Source organism: Plectrocnemia conspersa, unplaced genomic scaffold (genome assembly GCF_051122295.1).
Source record: "Plectrocnemia conspersa isolate PC_06_02 unplaced genomic scaffold, ASM5112229v1 ptg000001l, whole genome shotgun sequence".
Classification (NCBI taxonomy): Eukaryota; Metazoa; Arthropoda; class Insecta; order Trichoptera; family Polycentropodidae; genus Plectrocnemia; species Plectrocnemia conspersa.
Genome location: NW_028277165.1, coordinates 4422247 through 4446601, shown reverse-complemented (window position 1 = coordinate 4446601; position 24355 = coordinate 4422247). Strand labels below are relative to the sequence as shown.

The following is a 24355-nucleotide window of genomic DNA, read 5'->3' as shown; positions in this document are numbered from 1 at the left end:
AAAAAAGTGATCCAAATAAGATGTGGAAAAAATAAAAAAAAATATTAAACAAACTTAGATAAACGACATAATAAATATGGAAATTTATGGAAATATATATCAAGATCCACATATAATAGCAGAAAAAATGAATACATACTATATTGATAGAATAGAAGAAATTGTGAATTCTATACCTAAGTTTAGTAATTTAGTACAATATAATAATGATGCATTGCATGTAAAATTTGGTAAATTTAAATCAGTATCATTAGAAGAAATTCATAACATAATATATAAATTAAGAAAAGGCACCAGTACTGATGAATTAGATGTAAATGTAATTAAAGAAACTTGGGAAATAATAGGAACCAAATTACATTATTTAATAAATAAAGCACTCTCCGAAGGAGAAATATCTGAAAATTTGAAGATTGCTGCTATTGTACCTATATCTAAAATAAAAAATAGTAAAAAGGTTAAGGAAATATTTTTTAAACCCCTTGGCTGTTTTTTTAAGAATCCATATTAGTTATAAATTAATCAGAAATTTTGTTTTTAAGACCTGTATTTCTGTGGGATGGTAATTATGTATATATTGTATACATATAATTTTTAACCACAAAGAACATTCGTCACGAAAAGTCATGACTTTTTAAATGAGCAAATATTATCTCTTTTTTATGTCATTGCTATATCTTCTTCAATTTACTTTAAACATTTTTATATATGCTATTAAATTCAGGATCAGGTTCATTTTAATTACATGTAAGTAGGGAATTTTTAAATATTAAATAATTCTGATTGTCTTTATTTAATTTAAAATTGTATAAAAAATAAACATTAAATACGAATGATAAAACACAGATGGAGTCTATAAATAATTTTTTGATTTATTTCTTAAAATATGTATTTAAAATTAATCTAAATACCATTTGAGATGTTTAATTAATTAATAATAAATTTGTGGAAATGGATAAAATGGATATGGCGTAGATAAGGTTTCCTTTTGTAAACAATTAATAGAACGAGCTTTGTCCTTAATATAATATCTTGTTAAAGCATCAATTAATTATTTTCATCGTTAAAAAGTTAATTTAATTAAAATTGATAATATTTTATGTTTCAAAAACCAATATAAATTATAAAAGGTTTACTTTTAAATAAACCTCTTATTCAGTGAATAATATATTTAAATAAAATATAATTAAGTGCTATGAAGTTAGCCACGAAACTTATTATTAATTCTCTAAATGTATTTAGAAGATCATTGTTAATATATTATACATATATGTAAAAATATTATGATGATGATAGATTTCACAGGCTAAAATTTGTTCCTTTTGAAGACTTTATGATTATGTGTATTTAACATGTATACATGATTTCTTTATTTTTACACCCATTTATATTATTTATAAATAATAACATAGAACGGTTAAGAGCTTATCAATATTATCTAAAATATACATAATGTTTATTTTTAATAATGAAACACATTTTTATTTTTCAAATATTCTAAATTTTATTGATACATAAGAATAAAATTTATTTTCTATTAAAAAAATATAAAATTTGTAATGTTTATTATTACCTTATATGATCCATCTTACATTATAGATTCACCATTGAAAATTAATCCAATATTAGTAATGTAAGTTGAGCTACATTTATAAAGACCATCCACTTAAAATACATGAAAAAATAAAAACTTTGATCGCATATAAAAAATGTTTTATACTTACACATAAATGCATTTATTAAAATAATATTTACAATCACTTAAATATAATTGTACTAACTAACGTCCATATATTTGCGAATATATGCAAGGGTTAAAAGAAAGGTCAAACTCCTTTTAAACTCCGACGCTCAGGCACTCGCTTTATTCTGTATATCTAAGCGGCTCTAAGTATCTGATCTCGTTCGAAATCCTACTATCTGGTTTTTCCAGTTCCTTGACCATCTCCTTGGCTCGGTTGTTGGCAAAGTCGTAGGTGCAGTCTCCTTTAGCCAGCATCCTTTCGAGTATCGTCTTCAACTGGTCTCCAGCGGTGCCCTTTGATGTCTCGATCAAATCATTTATCATATCCTCGGAATAACCCTATAAAATACATAAAATTAAAATCCAGTTTTAAGAATCACGTTATATAGTTATATAATAAGACATTTGCATACATGATAATTATTCAACTTTTGCTTCTTCGCGTCTCTGCTGAAAAGGTCATACAATAAAAGCATCTGAATCATTGATTGGCTCGGAGATGCTTTGGTCAATCTAAGATTCGAATCTCCGGCAGATTGTTCTCCATTGATATCATCGAATAATTCTTCAACAGTTTGAAAAGCTGAAGCATCAGTCCATTTTTCTACTTTAAAATCGCGCTCCATCCTCAAAATATTTCGAACATCATTGCTTAAATATTGCAGATTTTCCTCTGATAATTCATCCGGCTCAATCTCTAAAGGATTGTATTTGAAATTATTCTCGTTCTCTACAGGCAAACTAGATATATCAGGATATTTATCTTCTTCGTCGTCTCCACTTCTAGCTATCGGATCAAATTGCTCCGGTTGGTAATCAGTCGGTAGAAATAGAGTATCTGGAGTATGTGGACTTCTTACATATACGTAAGGATTCGCTTGATACAGAACAGGGAAGTTCTCAATAGCTGGGATTGGATTCTGAGGATTTATCACAGGAATGCTCGTTTCGTATGGAATCAAAAGAGCACCTCCATATGAAGCATCATCTTCGATTATCGGAGGAACTACATCTTCTTCGTCTATTGCGGTCTTCAAAGGATGTCCGTTGATATTTTGAGGCTTCGCTGGTGGTATCGGAGCAAATATGGCAGGTCTGTGCGTTTGGGTCGTTTGCTCCAGTCTGGTGGTTGTTCTGCAAAACAATGAGTTGAATATTTTTTATATAAGCACTGATTTCGCTTTGTATTTAAATGAGAAAATTGCGACGGATCAACCGACGGCGACAAATTGAAAAATACTACCAAGAAAAAGGGTACAATGCAGCATTAAGCGTCTCTCAGATGACAGACATAATGTTTTTAAATTAAAAATATTTACAAATATATCTATTCGAACCAAAATATTTTTATTTTCAATGCATGATTAAAAAATATTATTATAACTTGTGTGTTCTCATTCGCGGTTTTAATCTTTATAAAAATAATTTTAAGCCTTTCATAATTGCTTAAAAATTACAATTGAAGTAAAGATTAAAACTTGATTATAATTAAATTGGATTCACAAGGATTATATGAGTTTATCACAATCCAAAATATGTTAAAATAAATCGAAATTAATAACTAAAAGCACGATTCCCTTCAAAACATATAAAAGGCGTGTGCAGAGATATATACATTTGCAAACCGTTTATATGATCTTAAACAGTGAGGAAATGGCTTACATTTTTTATAGGGTCTTATGCTTAAATAAACTATATTATATGTCTAACCATGTGCTTAATAAAATTAATGTATCTGTATAATAAAAGCGTCGGAGAAGATCATATTGTCATATAATATAGGGTTGGATAACAGCACTATGTATTAATTAATTGTAAATGTGCTACAACAGTGCTAACACAATCAACAACTACTAAATTAGTAGTGGTATATATTTTTTATGTTTTATTAATCAATAAATATCACTGTTCATGACAACGATTTAAATTAAGATATTCATCAGTGATTTTAAAAAATCTATGAAAACCTAATCTTAATATTATAATTATAATTACTCTAGGAATGTATTTCAGAATACACTTAGGACGGAATAGCGTAGTTCGTAACGTCTAAGACTAGTAACTCTGAGGTTGCGGGTTCGAGCCCCGGCAGCGATACTCGAATTTTTATTTATAAAAATGCGCTATTATTAAAAAAAACACAGCTACAGATTATAAATTGTATAGAAACACTAGATACCATTCATTTTTATATATCTATCTCTCTGGAAATATCTTCACTACAAAATTTATAAATGAGTTATATAGTAGTAATCGTAATAAATAATAAAAAAAACGATCGATTACTGTCGATGGTAAGTGTCCAAAGTATCTAGAATACATCATATTTAAATATGTCAAACATATATTACGATTGCATTTCATCGCCAGCCACACTTGCAGTTGACTCAGCAGCGGTCGAACTCACAGTCGCCTCCGTAGTGGTTGTAGTTTCCGCAGTAGTTGTTGTCTTAATTGTGGTTGTGACTGCAGCAGGAGGTTTAGTGTTGGAAGGTTTGACATCGTACTGCATCTGGTTCGTTAAATGTGCTAAAACTTGCATAGCAGCCGGCATATATGAGTTCAAAAGCGATACTCTGCCTTTGGGTCGTTTTGCAGAGAGAGCCACTGTTTTTTGACAAAAAACCTATAAAAAAAGACAATTAATAATATTGATTAAATTTAAAAGAATGCTAGGAATTCAACTCATACTCATATTCATATTCATATCCAAGGAATGCGTTTAATGTAAAAATTCAGAGCGAGTATAAAGAACGTTTGCGATAAACATTCAACCCTTTTAGGTATTATAAAAATATATAGGCTGGTTAAAAAAATATATTATAGTTCTAATCTACATAAATGAATAGATAACCACTTGATTTTTCAATTGTAGTATATTTTTATTTTTTTATTAATGAGAAAAGGGCACATTCAAAACTTATGAATGAAAAAAGTTGCGCTCGCAATAAAGCCTTTCAAATAAGAGTTTCAAAACTTTCTGAACAGCTTACATGTAAATAGTTTTTAATGAATTTAATATTATATATTATTTACAATATGTACCAAAAACAATTCCGTAGAAAAAAAATAGTCTTGCAGTCAAGTCTCAATTGAGAAAATTAAGCTACCGGAAAAGGTTAACCCATATTCTGCTGGAGTAGAATTGCACCCCACGTACGTAGGTACTACGTTATTATCCCCATACTCTCAACCCGAATGAGTAATGTACAAACATTACCGTGGTAAATGAGTTTTTCGCCTAACACTACTAGGAAGAGAGAGAGAACACGATTCAAGATGTTATTGTACTTTTTAGTGTTAACATTCTTTCTCTCAGCAAACGTAATATATTTTTCAATCTGTGTGAATTATATAAATAATTATAAATTACATCATTAATATATAAATTATACTAATCTATTCTAATTTATTTTTAGTAAATTTAGCTGTAGATATTAAACAATTGATGCCTCTAAAGCAATATGTGCTTTGTAATTTTGTGATTATTTTTAAATTTAAGGCTGTTTTTATCGCAGTCTCCGGATACAGTTTGGTTGATTAGTGAAATATTTTATAGTAATTTATGGTATAAAAATAACATATTTTTGATGTTTGATATTTCTAAGAAATATATATAATATATAAAAATAGTATTACAGATGTTACTCCGCACCTAGCAAGCGTATGTTAAAATGCGTCTGTTTGTGTATTAAAATTTTATTCATGATCATGCTATTAAGTGTGCTCTTTTTATCGAATATCAGTCTAAGGGTCGCAATGGCAGCAAGCCTTTTAAAGTGAATTTGAGCTTGAAGTTTATGTGTAAGCCCATTTATTTAACTCTAGATTTTTATTATATGGTACTGCTTTGTTCACTTTGAAGAGGCGATGGCAAAGCTAGTTTGTAAATATAATCGATTATAATCGTTTCATTCTAGTTCATTTAAATTTTCCATCCCTTGAAAATCTTTCTTATAATTTTACTTATTTACATCATAGAACATAAATAATATTATGAACTTTAATACTGATTGTTGAGTATAATAGTATTTATAATACAAATGATTCAATATATACATAATTAGAAACATCTTTGTCCAGATTATATAATCATTTATAACTAAAAACATGGTTTAATTATTTTATAATTAAAAATGTAATGAATCAAGAGTTTATGTATAAAAAATAAAATATGTTTATGTTTAAATATAATTACTGATTTTTTAACTTACAAGATAAATATACAAAATGGTCATTTTTAATTCAAAGCAAAAATATGCATGAACTTGTCACAGACAGTAAGAGTAGCTTTATTTTTACTTTTAGGTGTAAAAACTAATTTAAATCAAAAGTCATTCGTAATCTTTACTCCACAATAATATTTCTACGTACATACGTATATCGAAAATTTGCTTGGCAACGTGTCGCCTAATTGTATAACATCAAAAATAAAATATAAGTATAAAAACATTGCTATGTATACTTCGATTGCATATGTATGTATGAAAATTTGATGAAATTTATTCGTTTTAATTAATTTACCTCGTCTGCAATCAGCGCCGACAAAACGAGAACAAAAAAACATGAAATATTGCCAGGTGCCATTTTAATCTTCATTTTGATGCAATCTCGCCGTGTTATTAAATCTGAAAATAAAATTAAAAAACATATTTTTAATTGATTTGTGATGAAAAAGTCATATTTTACATATTAATTTATCCAAGTCACAAAAATAGACAACAAACTTTACTTTGTGATAAATGTAGATAAAATATTGTATTCACACTTTCATTTTAATTTTAAATATTCTTTGAAAGTTACGCGTGTAATGAACACGTATAATTTAACACATGTTAGAGACATCTAAACCTTGATTTAAAAAGTAATATCCATTATCCATTTTCTCTCTGCAAGTCTAAATGACATTAAAATATTCATTATTGCTTTTAAGCGTTTGAGAGGGAATGTTATATTTTTATAAAAAGGAATTATTATTATTTTACTAAATACTCATTATAATCAAGATTAAATTGCATTTTTATTATTATTTATTTAAATTTAATGTTTAATTTAAATTTTGTAAATAAAGAAAAAAAACAAGACATTATTGAAACTTTCAAAACTCAAAAGAAATAAAAATAAGACAAAAATAAAAAAAAAAATATGTAAATGTGAGTCAAAATATTTTCATATGCCATAAAATTATTTATATAATATATTACATAATTTTTCAACATAAAATGAAACTGTCCACGCAGCGAGAGCTGCGTGAGCTTTTAAAAATATTAAAAAATAGTATTTGCAACTATTTAAATTCTAAATATATAAAATACTCAAAAATATAAAAACTGTTACTATTTTTAATTTAAATAATTTAATATTTTCGTGACGTCATAAGGCCGGAGGGCAATAACACCAAAAAATAAATTGACCCAAACAGAGCACGAAACTTGGCTATTATGATTACATTTTATTAAATCTTCATTAAATCTCAACTGAGCTTTTGTTTCGCAAGCTCGCGCGAAATATAAAAGCCGATGAATCATGGTCATAAATCACTCAGTTAAGGCCAAATAAAAAATAAAACAATGGACGTTTTTTCAATGTATTCTTACGAAACAGGGTTTAATTTGTGATACTTTTCTTATGCTTAAAATGATTCATGCTAAGAAGGCAATTTATAGATGTAATTTCATAATTAAAAACGTTTTTCAAATTAGTTACCAACATTTCGTTTCCGCTAGGGTACGCGCGACGTGCTATGGTTTAACAAGCATTCAGTGATATGTTTTATTATGAGTAAAAAAAAGAATTTCTGCCAAAGTGAACTTTAATAAGCAAAATGTAACAAAATTGTGTGGTGAATTCAAACAATGTCGAAGTCACGTTCATGATAAAATAATGGAAGGCCATCCGTTATCAATAACCAACTCATTTTTTTTTACTATTTGTAGGTATTATGTAATGGTTTTGTGAAATGTTTTTATTGATCATTTATTTTTGCTCGTATTTATATCTCACTCGTGTGAGATATGAATATGAAAATATAATACGATGTGTGAATTTCATTTTATGTTGATCATAAAATATATTAAACTACTCATGTGCTTTAAAATAAATCAAGTGTATACTGTAGCGGAATTCTGTTACAAGCTTATGAACTATAATAATAAAAGTTGTTTGAGAATGCGAATTATTTATCTATGTATTTAATACTCTTAAATTAACTTCCAGGAAAAAATAATATTTAAATGATTTTTTTGCTGTTTAAAATTTTTAATACATGTAAGATGTTCTTTATGACCTAAAGTAGCTCACTATTAAAGAATTCATCCGTAAAAAAAGAAAAATCTAGGTAAATCTAATCTGTGATGGTCAATCGGACTTGATCTCACAGATACGATAGAAATTAGAACTATTTCAATTAAAGTTAATAGTCTAAAGTTTTAGCTTATATTTTATTGGTCATCACCAGTCCTTCCTCTTCATTAAAACATGACTAACTTTTTTGGTTTGCTTCTTAGTCTAAATCGTTTAATTCTTTGCGTTTGCGAAAAGCTCGTAAATTGGAAAAATAAACAAATATTTAACATCAGCAGATAAAAATCTAAATTTAAGTTTATTAAATATAGTTTTATAAAATAACAATAATAGTTAAAAGCTCTTGCAATTTTCAAGAACACTGATTCTGTGGACATTATCCTGTCACAGCCCATAAATATGTCGTAAGGGTTTTAAAAATACCATTTAAAATCATCAGGCAATAATGGTTTTTGTAATAGAACAATAAAGTTTAGCAGAAAACCCCAGAAATGTACAAGAGCCACACGAACTTTTAAAAGCCAGAAATTATCATCAATAAATGGCCATACACGCGCGGACACATCCGACGAATCTGTCCGCCGCGGTGTCTGGCGGACAAATCCGATCGTGTGTGGTGAGAAAAGACAGATTTGTCTATCCGCTGTCCGTGTTCAAAACAAACGGATTGGAGAGGGACAAACAGATTCAAGTACCACGTTTGCACGTGTGTGCGCTTTTTTTTTGTGCATTATTAAGAAATTTATTCTAAGCAAATAAAACCACCACATATTATAGCAAATTTTTGTTCTTTTGAATGAGACAGTTTGCGTTTGTGGGGAAGCTCGGACGGATCTGTTCTGGTGTTTGTCGGACATATCTGTGCGTGTGTGCTTAGCAAAAAAGCTATTAAACTACAACAGCTCCTTTAACTCTTGAAACTTGTCAAAAAAAAAAAAACACTAATAGCCATACATTGAATCAACATAACTTAAACTATCTTTTGTAATTATCGGATAAATGTCCAAGGAGAGGCTCATCGTTTTAATATAAAATATCAACTTATACATAAGAGCTAGTGATGAAGCTAGATCCTGAAGCGAATTGATTTTAATTAGCATTTTTTCATATATGTATCTATATTTTTTTAGTCAGACAGTCGGTTAAATCATCAATCACGGCTAGGGATTCCAATCCCGGGATCCCGAATCCCGGGATCCCGGGATCCCGAACGATTTTCAATACCCGATGAGTCCCGGGATTATAAAACATAATTTTTCGGATTGGTTGATTTATCAAGCACAATCGAATTATCATTGACAACATCGTTATATTTCGTGTACAAACTTGCGCGAGTTGCACGTGTCATCTGTGAATCTTTGAGGCTGTGAGTCTAAACGTGCTTTTTCAGCAGCAGGCTGCTTAGGAACCAAAATCAGATCAAGTCTAAATGATAAAACACTTGATGCTTTGATGTTACTTCGTGAGTTTTATTCAAAATAATGTTTTCAATTAATTGTCTATGAATGTACATAGGTATGTACATACATTGTCAAAAGTTCATTTTTTTCTTCTCAAATAAATATATAAGACCTTCCCTTATTTATTTTTATTATATTATTTTTTATTTTAAGTCCAAGACTAAAATTATACGTACCCTTATACATTGTACGTTATAAAAAACAGATGTAAAAATATATTGTATTATTCATTTTAAATTATTTTTATCGATAAAATAACATGAAAATTATCCCGGGACTGGTCCCGGGATCCCGGGATCGACTAATTGCAATACCGAAATCCCGGGATCAAAATTTTGGCCCGGGATTGAAATCCCTAATCACGGCAATCAAAAAGTGTAAAATTGAAATCAACCAGTCAAGTATATACGAAAAGGCAGAATCTTGAATTGAAAATCTAACGTTTAATACCTAGGCTAAGATCTAGACTTCAAAAATTTAATAAGCACATTTTGTAACTTGGCACGCTTACCACAAAAATAATTAATCAGACGCATTTTAACATATGTTTGCTAGGTAAGGAGTAACATTTTTAATATATTTTTTTTTCTAAATTTCAAGTCATTCAAAATAAGGCTATATTATTATTTATAATAATCATGAAAAAACTTCACACCAGCCTTTAAATGCAAACAATCACAGAACATTGTCATTTTCATAATAAAAAAATTATAAAAATGTTTTGCGTAACCTCAATACTCCACAATTTTGTGTATCAGAGATTACAATAAAAACAAACGTTAATTAAAATATAAACACAAAATGTCAAAGCAAATATTGCGTTATAACTTAAAAACTTATATCAATACTTTCAGATATTCAGTTAAATGCACTTAAATTAGCACTTATTTCAATGTTTATTTCTTACATTTTAAATATATAGGGATTTTTTTTCACATAACATTGTAATCATCAACGTTTTATTTTATATATATTTTTTATTATATTTATTATAACTAATATCAAAATTGTCAACACAATAATGGTTATAAACTACAAACGTGCATTGTATATTATATGTTTAAAATATATAAACGTATTAATATAAACGTTTAATAAAAAAATCACGCCAATCACCAATCGAATCATGGATGACTACTCGGCAAACTCTCAAAACTGGCCATTACTAACTGCTATCTACATTTTCACGTTTAATCTACGCATAAATTAACAACAAAATGTAACGTTACTATTCTAATATTATTAAACGATTCAAATTTAATTGAGAAGGTAAAAAATCTGGATAGAAGAGAAATCGTATATAAGCTTCCTTTATTTGATATCACGGCATAAATTTGAACCATTTCTACATCGTATTGCTTTATGTGATAAAAATAGATTATTATTGATAATCACAAACATTCGGCATAATCCTTAGATAAAAATTAAGCTTTAAAACATATAGTAAACTCCAAAAAATCCAATAGTTTCTTTGAGATGATCTTTATAAAACTGCTACCAATTTAATAAAATGCTTGCGATTTAGTTACTAGTATTTAAAACTATATTTTTCTACTAGAAACTATTTCTCTCACTGTTTATATCAGAAATTGCAACATCAATTTAATACCACATCTTTTAGTCATAAGAACACTTTTTGCAAGAAAAACTATTAAATTCTCAATAAGCTGTGGAAAACGCTTTCGCGATTTAATGCTTCTTGGCCGCTGACACAAATAACCTACCGTTAAGAAGGAGAAATTGTGTTGATAGTTTAGGTTATAAATAAATACTTTGTTCGAAATATAATATTCGAAATGAGACATTTCATATTTAATGACCTAATATCAAAATGCGCTATTGTCGATCCTGAGTTGTTTCAAACAATTTGATTGTGATCGAAAATAAATATCATTGATTTTATATGATGGGTACCTTCAAAATGTTGAGCTTATTAATTTTATAATGATATAGTACCAGTAATTTATTTTTGCTGAGCAGTCATAAATTGTTCATCATGTTTCATATTTTAAAGCGATAATTTCGCATAGAGGTTAAGCGACACGAAAGTCTCGCTCACGTTCTAACAAATCTTTTTAATCAAAATTTTAACGCTTGCAATTTAGTCGTTAAGCACGAAGCTTTTCATGCATATTATAATGCCTGTTATGACCAAATATGGCAAAGTAAATTTATTACCATATAAAAAAATCACACAAACAGTGCCTTCCATAAAAAAATTTACGAGAAAATATATTTTTATATTTAATGTAATGAAAGATGTATGTATCATATATAATACATACTGTATAGATAGTAAAAAAGTTGTACTATAAATAAACGATTTTATAAATTATTGCTTATAAAATAAATTTCTATATTTACAATAAATATTTTTTTAATTATATATTGCAAACATTTTTATTTTATTATTAATCATTTACTAAATAAGATTATCACCTAAAATAATACAATTGTTTTAAGAGAATTTCTTTTCGTAACAATTAGACAGACCACACAATTTCAATGAATACTAATGTACAATTGCTTGAATTTATCTGATATTTATGTACTTGTATATATATATGTACATATATTATACATACATTTGTATGATGAAAACCAATTTCAAATACATGCCGGTTTTATCGTCAGTTTAATTACCCAAATTGTGTGTGTTTACCTTGCTTGTAAATTTGTTGTGTCATGTGGGAATTTTTGACATAACAAGATAAAATCATATAAATGTGAAATTTCGGTAGAAACGTTTCATTACATAATACTTAATACGGAAACAATGAAAGCGGATTGTTGATGTTCTGGAAATTTTTAGTGAATACATTAGGTTGTGTTAAATATTACGTTTGAGTATGTCAGATAGTAACTGATACCTATGTATAATTCTGAAATTTATCAATAAGATGTTTATGTAAAATAAATACAACAAAGATTGATCAAATTAAATTATTATATCGTATTTATAATTCATATAAATAGAAAACCTGATATTGTAAGATATGAATGAATTTTTATTAAGATGACCAAATATTAACGTCAGATTTTCACACGTCTACTATTATGCAAAGATGCTATTTTTAGGCAATGAATACGAGATTTCCCAATTATAAATATTCATTCTTTTTTAGGATTTTTATGAATCAATAATAATATTTACTCCTTTTTCTAGTACTACTTCTGACTTTTATATATTTTTTTTGTTATTTATTAATAAACGTAATATAAATAGTAAAAATAAACAATATTTAACTTTAATTAAAATAAACTATCTGTCAACAATAAATTTTATTAAAATAATAACTTATTCTAAAAAATAAAAAAATATTTAATTTAATTTTTTAAGGTTAATTATCAATACATTTAATAAAATCATACAAAAATCATTATTTGATTAAAATATTAATATAAATTTTATTATGTATATAAAGATTTTTCTTTATGTTTCGAAATTAATCTTAAGCACAAATATAAGCATAAATAAATAACTAACCTCATGGCATTTTGATTATTTATTAAGTAATTTTTTATGGTTAATATATATGATATATTTTTTTATAAAGGTACAATAAGGTAATATATATATTTTTATATAGGTGCAATAAAATCGAGTGATACTTTGGATACATGTATAAAACCCTATATATGTGGCTCAATAAAGTAGGTGTATGCAATCGTATACATGTCAATAAAACGTTATTGGTCAAATAAATGCATCTAATATGAACAAAATGAGCTGATCAATTCAAAAGTATATCTGTTTTAGATTGAAGAAAAGTGACGCATTCAACTATCTGCATAATTAGTTTCATTAATATTTTAAAATAGCACATCCGTCTCAAGACGTTAATTATCTATGATCTGCAAAATAAAACTACACTTTGTTAGGAAAAGACGCGCTTCAGCTAGACAATACATTATACTCTTTTTTTATTTATTAAATTTAAAAACATAATAATCATATTATATATATATTTATTAACTACAAGTAATATTATATGTAATAAAACAAGTTTTTTGTGTGGCAAATTAAATATGTTTATTTATAAACCATTCTTCATAATTTAATTGTATTATTTTTAACATTTTCATTTTCAATGTTAACCATAAAACTGGCAACGTATTAACTTTTCCGAGCGCGCTCAAATAACCGAAAAAGGCAATCGTAATATTAAATTCAAAGCATAATTGAATTAGATCGAATTACACGACACTCTTCGTGCAGGGCCGCGCTTTTGCCAGTGCGCCCCGGGCGCTATTTTAGCGTGGGCACGAAACATTACACACAAAAGAGAGAGACTTTTTACGGCCTTTGGTATTTAACGGGCCGAGGGCAAATTGCTCTCGAGTGTTCGTCTCTTATTGTTTTGAACACACCCATTTCTTCTCACATTGTTTTACGTGTGTTGCGTTTACAACACACATTGACTCACGATGACATAATTTTTTATCGCCACGTTATACATGCTTAAATGACACATATGCTAACGAGAATAATCGCTTTGTCGTAAAAATACGAATAACGAATATAGTATCACGCAAATATAGTAAAAGGTATTAGTTAAAACAGTGGTATAGACAATTTAGTATCTATAATTCAATCAAAAGGTTTGACTACTAGCATAAATTTTTACTTATTTTGATGGCACACAGAAAAAATAAGGAAAATTATAACGATGATGTATTGTTTCTGTACTACTACGAAAAGTGTTCGCTACAAAATCAAACCAACACATTGTGTAAGAAGAGAGTTTTCGAGCGCAAACAATCTGATCATAACGTTGCAGATTAAGGGACGCAATCGCAGCTCTCTATGGCAATCTATTGCCCGCAGCTAAAAATCGGTGGATTGCCGACACAGCCCTTAAAAAAAATTAAGTACATGTTACGATGAGAATGCAATGCTTCCAGTAAAAAGTAACTAGGATGCAAATATGGACACGATCTGTACTTCATCTGTATTTTAACCCTTTGGACGCGTTAATCAAAAATAATATTTAATTGCTTTTTTTTTTTTTTTTTGAAAAATGCAAATTTCACCTTGATACTGTGTAAAAAAAAAAATTAAATGTTCTGATTTTTTTTTTTAAATTATATTTTATGTTTATTCACAAAAAAACTTTTTTTCTTGAAAAGCATTTTTTTTACTGATTTTTGCATAAAGAGATAAAAAAAATCAACTGGGCGACTTTAGTCGATTTCCGCGTTCAAATGGCTAAGTCCTTGATTAAGGAATTTATATTTAAAATAAGTGCACCTAAACTATCAGGGAATTCCATCCAGCAGGAAGATCTGGAAAATGTAGTAATGTGATAATTGGCAATGTGCCAGAGATCCAGCTTTCTATACAAATACATAGAATATGCATCTGTGAAAATACTTTTTAAATTTTTAGATCATATGCTAAAAATTAATATTCTAAATTTATTGTGGCAAAATTTCATGATTAAAACGAATGACAAACCTGAAGTACGTTCATGAGAAAAGGATTCGAAAAGGATTCTGTGCGAAAGTAATTACAATTTTTTCATTGCGAAGTATCACTATCAATTATCTAGAATAATAAATTTTGATATATTTTTAAGTGATTCAAGTGCTCTTCAGAAAAAGAAAAAATATAAACTTAGAACTGTATATTTTACTATCTGACTCTGTATTGCTTGTATGTTACATAGAATGTCTATTTGATAATTACAAAAAAATCAGCTATAATACATTTTTATTCCAGAAAATAAAAATGTATTAAATTTTATAATACATTTTTATTCCTGAGAATAAAAATGTATTATAAATGTATTAAAGATAAAATTGATATTATACTTTTTTTACAAAGACTTCAAGATAAGATTATGATGATTACAAATATTTAAATAATAAATATGCATTATTTTTATGATTGACAAAAATCTGTATGCAATTTAAAAACTACAGCCAAATCAGTATGCAATAACTTATATTATTTTAACCAGTTACCAGATTGAAAAAAACTTATTTCGTATCAAAAATTCAAGTCTATATCTTTAAAAGGAACCAAATACGAGTGTTAAATATATGCCAAGTCGCACAAAAGCTCGTTCGGGGGCCCGGTCAATATACCTTAATACTCGTTTTTTATTAAAAAAAAATAATTAAAAATTGTTTTTAAATGCAAATTAAGCTTCTAAACACTTTTTCCATACCACATTTTTCAGTAGAATTTCATTTTGCTAACTTATGATACTTTGTTGTACTAAAAATTTAATTTGTAATCTTTAAAAACAAGCAGTTAAGAGCGTTAACTCTTCTGAAAGTCTCAAAATGGCTCGTATGGGGGTCCGATCGAACTTATACATCGCTTGTTTTGAAGCAAAAAACTATTTTTTTTTATATTTTATTTGGATGTAGTTTAGGCTTCTAAACATTTCGTGTAAGGCGATCTTTTCGTTAAAATTTAAACCTACTGAGTTACGAGTGTTTAAATTTTTATATTGACACATTGGATTTTGCTAACTATTTGAATTCTAAAATATCCTTAAATATTGTTTTTATATTTATTAGTTTAATAATAATTATGTTAAGTGACTTACCTAATTATTCTAAAGAGTCATGAAAAAAAGTTTTCTATAATAATTGATAGTAGTAATCAGTACAAGATAACTTCAGAAATGCAGTTATCTTGTTCTATTCTATTTTATGGTATATTTTATTATATATATATATGGGCTTTGATCCTTTAATTAAACTATGAAGATATTTAAGGTCAATAAACTATGATAAGCTCCGCTCTTACAAATTGGCATAATATATCCAGTAACAAATTAAATGTATCTTGATGCTACATATTTTATAATTAATTAAAAGTAAGTTAAAATAAAAAATAAAATGAATTTGCGCACGTTTTTGTTTTAGATAAAATCTTTAATTTGCAAACCTAAAGCTTAAGATAAATCACTGAAAAAAAATAGGTCCTTGAGTTAAATATTCTTGTAAAATTTGCCCCAATAAATCACTTTGATAGCTATTTACATTTTTATTAATAAAAAATATTTTCTTTGTGTTATAAATATACAAAGCTAACTATCGTGACCTGCTTATTAATAATCGTTCATGTTTCCACAATATTAAAAAAACTATGCCTAAAATTAAAGCTTTAATAAAATAAAGATTATAATTCATGGTATTAGTACTTATTTACTATTTGTATATATTTAAAAAATATATAAATAAGCTAACAGTAACTGACAGAACCAATTTAATTTTATCGTATCTTTGTCGAGTTAAAAATACACTAAAGTAACATAAAAGTTAACGAGTGTAAAGTTAGAGCGGTATACTCGTAGTTCCATTTCAATAAAGTTTATTTAATGTATGTTGATTGTTTTGTATTGCACAAAAACGCATTTTAGGAAATGAAAAAATCAAGCGATCGCTTATCTCTTTGGAGAATTAATTGCTATTCGCGTCGAAGTTACGAAATACGAATTGCGAACTAGAGCAAATTTTGATAAGCATCGCGTGCGCGATTACTTAAAGCGAAAAAAAAAATGTATGATTTGAATAAAGATCTGCGGTTAATCTCACTCGACGATCTTTACGAAAAGAGAGAGAGAGAATCACGTGAAATTTTTCGCAACGAAATGTTTCGATAAATTCGTCCATTGTGAACGAATTTCGCAACGCGATCGTTATAAGGGACGGGACGGTTAAACGAAATCGCTAACCGCGAATTTCAACACTGAGAGAAAACGTAATTATTTTTAATCATGCCTGTGTATGTACATATGAAAACGAATGTTTATGTGCATACAGAATCGTTTTAGCATTTTGTTCCGCCCAGGAACAAAGCAAATTGTATTTCATATTAAAAAGAAAAATATAAAAATAATGGTTTTAAAAAAACATGGTATTTTTTTATCCATTATTGGAATTTTATACAGATTCGAATGTATTTTAAACGTGCTATATCTATGTATTATAGAAAAAAAAAATTTAAATTAAAATATAGACAAGAAGTGTTACATAACCAAATTATTATATTATATAAAATATAACATAAGTAATAAAGGAAAAAAATTTATGATGCTTCTGATTTTTATTATAAATAAGCACGAATTTTAAAAATATATTTAGAATTAAAGCACATTGCAATAAATTTAAGCAGTTTGCCAAATCTGATTTTAAAATCAATTTGCTTTAATAAATTAATTAAAATTATAAAAGTTAAAAGAATAACATCTTGTTGAGTCGGTCTTTATTATTCCCCACATCTTAAATATTCAAAATGCATAACTTTACATTTTGAAAGTAAGTCGTGTGTATTAATTTTCAATTAGAATAATTTTCCACATTTTACCCTTTAAGTGAGTTTTCATTGAGTGGTCGTTCTGCAGAGCTTTCAACTCTCAGCGAGAAAATTGAATCGCAGTTTAATTTCGCAAACCCAACTAATTATTAAACTATAATTATTTCGCGTAAACAATTTACATAATTGAACTTGTGCCGCGTCGTTAACCCAAACTAAAATATTTATAAATAGTCACTTAAATATAGAAATGTAAATATTTACATATTATATTTTGATACTATTATTATATTTAAAGGCTTTGGTCGTAAAAACGAAAATTTTACAATAAAAACAGCGATAAAGCCTGTGCCTCGTTTTAACGATCGCACGCATGCGATACTGTTTGGAGCGCGGCGGCGAAGGGGTTAAAAGCTGCGTTGCTCGAATAACATGTTAATTCTTCAAATTTCTTCACTTATTCACATTCGCAACGTATTTCGAGACGTTTATCGGCCAAAATGCTATTATATAAATTCGCGTACGAGAGACGCTAAAATTTTACGTGACGAGTTTCACGTTACTATTAAAAAATACGTTCAAATAAAACTGTCGAGCGCAAAGAAATTATATTCTGAGAATACGTGCTATTTTTAAAATACTTAGTACGTAATATATTTCCGTCTAATAATAGAATTAGAGCACTATAAAGCAAATCAATTATGTATATGTATAAGTATAGGGTGAACCTGCGTTTATTAGCGTATGTTATATAGGAGTTTATTATTCTCTCTTCGATCTATATATAAATTAGTAAATTGTTAATATTTTACGCGATATCAAAATTGCGATATATATATATATATATATATATATATATATATATATATATATATATATATATATATATATATATATATATATATATATATATATATAATATATATATATATATATATATATATATATATATATATATATATATATATATATATATATATATATATTTAAAATATTCAAGTCTTTATTTCTGCGTTGATCTTGTTTTTTTGAATGAGTCTATATTTCGGCGGAGATTGTCCCAGCATCCTCAGGAGTTTTCACATACAGAGGGTAATAATATTCAAACTTTACATGTTTTTATCATTAAAACCAATAAAAATAGTGCAAATAAAAAATTCTTCCCTGCGCGATGTGAAAAAAAATGTGAAAACTCCTGAGAATGCTGGGACAATCTCCGCCGAAATATAGAGAGACTCATTCAAAAAAACAAGATCAACGCGGAAATAAGAGCCTTAAATATTTTTTTAAATATATATATATATATATATATATATATATATATATATATATATATATATATATATATATATGGAATTTTAGATTTTCGCTAGTATAATTATTTTTGATTCATTGCGATTTTTGCTAAAAATAATATTTTACGAAAATCGCGATGAATCCCGATATATATATATATATATATATATATATATATATATATATATATATATATATATATATATATATATATATATATATATATATATATATATATATATATATATATATAATATAAATATATATATATATATATATATATATATATATATATATATATATATATATATATATATATATATATATATATATATATATATATATATATATATATATATATATATATATATATATATATATATATATCAACAACCACTAAGTAAATAGTGACACACCAGACTGAAATCAAATTCTGTATGTAAGTGACATCTATATAATTAATTAATTAATTTTAAACAATTTTTACAGCCTACAATAAAAAGTCAGAATTCCGTTACATAGCTGAATTTTATTTTAATTAATAAAATGAATATTCATCTGTGAGAATATGAAAATCTAAGAAAACCAAATTTGTTATAATCGATCAAAATTTTAATTTATTTAATAATCACTAATTTCGATCTCTCAAATACGATAGAATTTTAAAAACATTACGGATCATATGGGTCTATCTAGCTTATAGTATCTAAATCTAATATTGAATATATTTGTAAAGTTAAAAATATTTTTTTGTTGAATACATACAAGATATTTTATATGATCTAAAATAACCTTTTCGTATAGAATTTTCAATATCTAATACGTATGATCTAGCTTAATTTTAAATAATCATCACTATATTCATTCGTGAGATTAAGAATCTGTGATTATAATTACTTATCCCAATCTTCTAGACACAAAAAAAATTAAAAACATATGGGAATCAAAAAATACAATGTTAATGTTAAATATATGCTTAAATTACATGATATGATTAAAAAAATACTTTTATTAGTATTTTAAAAATAATAGAGCATTAAGTGCTTCAAAATTTAAATCAGTAGCTACATGCCCAAAAAAAACACCATAATTAAATTCTTTTGCCAGACCTCAAATAAAACATTATTAGTATTGATTTAAAAATATACAAATATATACAACAGCTGCAAAAAAAGGAATTTAGGCAATGAAAAAGTGTAGATAATGCAATGGTAAGTCAATGAAAAAAATACTAAATACACAAAACTAGGAAATATTACATAAATGTGCTTTTAGAGTGTTTTTAAAAATATAAAAATAATATTAGGTATTTAAATATTTGGATTGTAGTTTTTGGTAAAAGACTTAAACCACTGGTTTGCTCTCCTAGCACAATTAAAGAAGGGAAGCTAATTAAACTTTTTTAATACTTAAGGGAAAACTAAATTTTTTTATAAAATATTAAAGTTAAAATTCTTAATCTATACCTAAAAATACATTAACATTTGCTCTTTTATCATAAAAATAAAAGGTGCTAAAATATCAAGTCAAAAAATTATGTTTCTAGATTGGTTTTTGAAGAGCAAAACGCATTGGTCTAGTTAACTTTAAGGTATATTAAAATAAATTTATCTTTCACCTTATATTTGGCAATACAAGTTTTTTTTTATATTTTATAAGATTTAGACGATGCCGTAATCAACTTTTATTTTACCGATTTATGGAATATTTTTCCCTGAGGTTTGTGGAATTGTTTTATGAAACATAAGTTTGTCCTATATACACCCTAAGCATTATAATAATCATATTTATTTCATTACAGCTTTTTAGTTTTATTCTTCATGAATTTAATTCTGTGATCTTTATTGACTATTAGGTAAACAATAGTTTTAAGTGTAGCTGGAAACTTTTTTGGAAAAAAAAGTTTACAATGGTAAAATATATTCAAACTATTCATAGTCATAATTATCATTTAATAAAAATTAGAATTTCGATAATATTTATAGTACTATAATTATTAATTAAATTAATAATTATTATATTATGTCTGATATTTTTCTATAATCAAATTTAATTTATATCTTAATACACAATACTTCTTAAATTATGTATTAAATAAGAATATTATAAGTTATATAACGACAGTGAAATAATAATGTTTAATTACATTAAGAAAACAATTTACTGACATTGAATCTTAATTATTACCTCTTGGAACAAAAAATATTTAAAAAAATATACTTACAACAGTTCAAAAAGTAAAGATCAACCATTAACAAACAAAAAAAAATGATCAAAAACACGCAAGGCTATTGCAAATTAGATAAACACAAAACTGTTATTTTTTGTCTATTAGCGTCCGCTCGCGCCGACTTTACAGTTATGTTTGTTTAACGATTTGGTTAGCGCTAACTGCGCTTGGTCAATCGAGAAATGGTAACTGTTCTTCGAGCATAATCGAACCGGCCACATTACCATCGCAATTGGCAATTATCTCGATTTACGACACGATCTCGACTTGCGTAACTACGCGTAACTAAACCTTGACTTTTCGCCACACACAACGCCGCGAAAATTTGCATAATTTTCGACCAACCCCGATACCGAAAATAGGTTAATTAATTATATTTTATAATCAAATAATTCGCTTTATGAAATAATAATATTTTATTTGAACACATATAATATTTTATATGATGTGAAGTTTTATATAAAAACGTATATTTTTATGCTAAAATATTTAGGTGCTCAGTATAATTGAATTTTGTTCCATAATTACTTTTAATGTACATATAAAAAGAACTTAAGGAAATCATAGTTCACGTTTATCACATGATTTATGAACATATCTTTTTCTAGTATTTCAACATCTAAATTTTTTTGGGTGCATAAATTTTCGATTCAATGTAGTGATCTGAGTCAAAAAGAGATAAAATCGAAACATCACCCCAATATCGGAGGTCGAACCGTAGGTAAAAAGGATTCAATAAATATGTTTTTCAGCACTTTCGCTTTGACAGTATATTTTTAAATATTTTTTAATTGCATGTTTATAAATAATTATAATAAGATATATAGTGCGGTACATTTAATGTGCGTTTTACCTTTATATATAATTAGGATTTATATATTTTATAAATTTAATTGCCTAATATTTATTTAGAATAAAATATAATAATTGTAATAAATTTATTTGTATGTGAAATTTAAAGCATTAATTAGTTATTTACCATGTACACTTATTTTGTTGTAAGGGATTTTATCATTTGTGTTAAAAATGGGATAAATTTAAATGCTTATTAAATTAAACTCTCAATCTTAAGCTCTAAAAATACGTTATTTCAACATCAAACATATTTGTGAGATATCAAATGATAATGGACCGAAAAAGTTAATTTGCGTCGCTCAAATTTTAACAGTTACTATTGTTTTAGTAAAGTCTGTATTTTAAATAATAATACTGTTTTTTATATTATTATAAAACGTATACATCTAAATTGATGCGAGAAAAAAGCCAAAGATTAAACATACAGACAAAAACTTTTTATAACTGTATAATATAATTCATTTTATGATTAATATGTGGTTAAAGTTTTGATAAATATTTACTATTTTTGAGAGAAAAAAATGTTTTTTCCTGTAATATAATATAATAGAGTAGCAAGAAATAGATATTTACTTCACAGCTTAAAATTTAGTAAACATTTACTATTTTTGGGAAACAAAAGGTTTTTTGGTGGAAAATAATATAATAGAATAGCATGAAATAAATATTTAACTCACAGTTAAAAATTACATATAGTATTAAAATTTAGTGAGCATTTATTTTAAGTGGTAAATAATTGAGTAAAAGTCAATAAAGATTAAGCTCATATTTAAGACTAAATTTGGTGTAATTTTTTATTTTTGGTATCAAATAAAATAAAAGTGTATAATTTTATTTTTAATATCTAGCTCACGGCTGAAGAATTTAGATAATATTTACTATTGTATTTTTGTATGCCAAATATTATAATAGAGTAGCAAAAAATAAATATATGGCTCGCAGTTAAGGATTAAGTATGCTCTGGAAAATAATCTAATAGAATAGCAAGAAATAAATATTAAGGATTAAATATGGTCTAGATATAAGTAAATATTCACTACTTTTAGAAGATTTTTAATTGTGGTAATATAAGAGTGTGAAAATAGGTGTAAGTATTAATTTTGGTAATATTTAGTAAAAATTTACTATTTCTTGTAAACGAATTTTTGTATACATATTTTTATTAAATTTGGTAAGCAGTTGTTTACAGACTGTTACATAATAAAATGTAAAATTAACAAAAATAAAAATACACGTAATTTCATATAAATCAGCTAATTAATTATGTGTGGTAAAAATACGTTATCTCAGCGAGATAATGCATAATGGCTACACATAAAAAATACTGGTTCCCAATGATAAAATCGAACAATAAATATATGTATTTTTCTAACTATAAAAATCTCAAAATAAAATATTTTTTTATACAATAAATTAAAAATATTACGGTTGTATATTTTTAGCAATTTTACAAAAAAAATAAGCTTGATTTGATTTGAAAACATATATTAAAAATTTAATAATTAAATATGATATTTTCATTGATAGAATATATATGTATACATATTTACTTATCGTAAATATACATTTAGAATTAATTATAAAGAAGCCTAAAATTTAACTTTGAGTTTAAAATGTATTATAAATAAACGTATTATTTTATAATATAATATTTTGGAATATAATGGTATAAATAAATGTAGGATTTTGCACAAAAAAATACTATATAAATTATTTTATATTTATTATTAATTAATCATTGTCTAATATAATTAAATTTAACTTATATTTTGTTACAGAAAAAAAATATTATATTTAAGGAAAAGTGTTAATACAAATCAAGTTATCTTTGTTTCAAAAATGTTGTTAAATTAAATTAAATGTATTATTACACTATACAAATAAAAAAACAAGCTGATTGTTTCTGCAAACAATCCAAAAAAACTTTGTATACATTTTTATAGAACGCCATATATTTACGTGTACGAGAGATGCAAACGCGCAAAAGACACAAACCTGCTAGCGCGTCCGCCACTGAACTGGCCGTTGAGTTAGTCAGATATCACAGCTTATCCTGACAAAACCGGACCGATTCACATTTAGCTTCTCAAACTTTCCACTAAATATTAAATTTTTATTTATATACTTTCTTCCTATTGTCTACATACACTATTTTGACACTTTCCATATTATATTATACGGTGCTCAATCTT

At 26.2% G+C, this 24355-nt stretch overlaps 1 protein-coding gene across 3 annotated transcripts; it reads right to left on the bottom strand.

Annotated features, from left to right (window-relative positions):
* Positions 1-1553: 1553 nt before the first annotated feature.
* On the bottom strand, positions 1554-24355 carry ImpE3 (Ecdysone-inducible gene E3). Of its 3 annotated transcripts, none has more exons than XM_088187960.1 (5): positions 24159-24355; positions 6269-6372; positions 4096-4370; positions 2158-2878; positions 1554-2083 (listed from the first exon to the last, which is right to left on the bottom strand). In XM_088187960.1, exons 2-5 carry the CDS (start codon positions 6341-6343, stop codon positions 1865-1867), a joined length of 1290 nt encoding a protein of 429 aa, XP_088044086.1. In that variant the 5' UTR covers positions 6344-6372; positions 24159-24355; the 3' UTR covers positions 1554-1864. The 3 variants fall into 3 exon arrangements, with proteins under 3 accessions (XP_088044086.1, XP_088044106.1, XP_088044097.1); XM_088187980.1 differs by having other exon boundaries at positions 24097-24183; XM_088187971.1 differs by having other exon boundaries at positions 24123-24181.

Coding starts and splice junctions, on each gene's coding strand:
- ImpE3 (XM_088187960.1), bottom strand. CDS start 6,343: ATGAAGATTAAAATGGCACCTGGCAATATTTCATGTTTTTTTGTTCTC. Junction 4,371..6,268: donor CGGCGCTGATTGCAGACGAG/GTAAATTAATTA, acceptor CTTTTTTTATAG/GTTTTTTGTCAAAAAACAGT. Junction 2,084..2,157: donor AAAAGTTGAATAATTATCAT/GTATGCAAATGT, acceptor TGTATTTTATAG/GGTTATTCCGAGGATATGAT.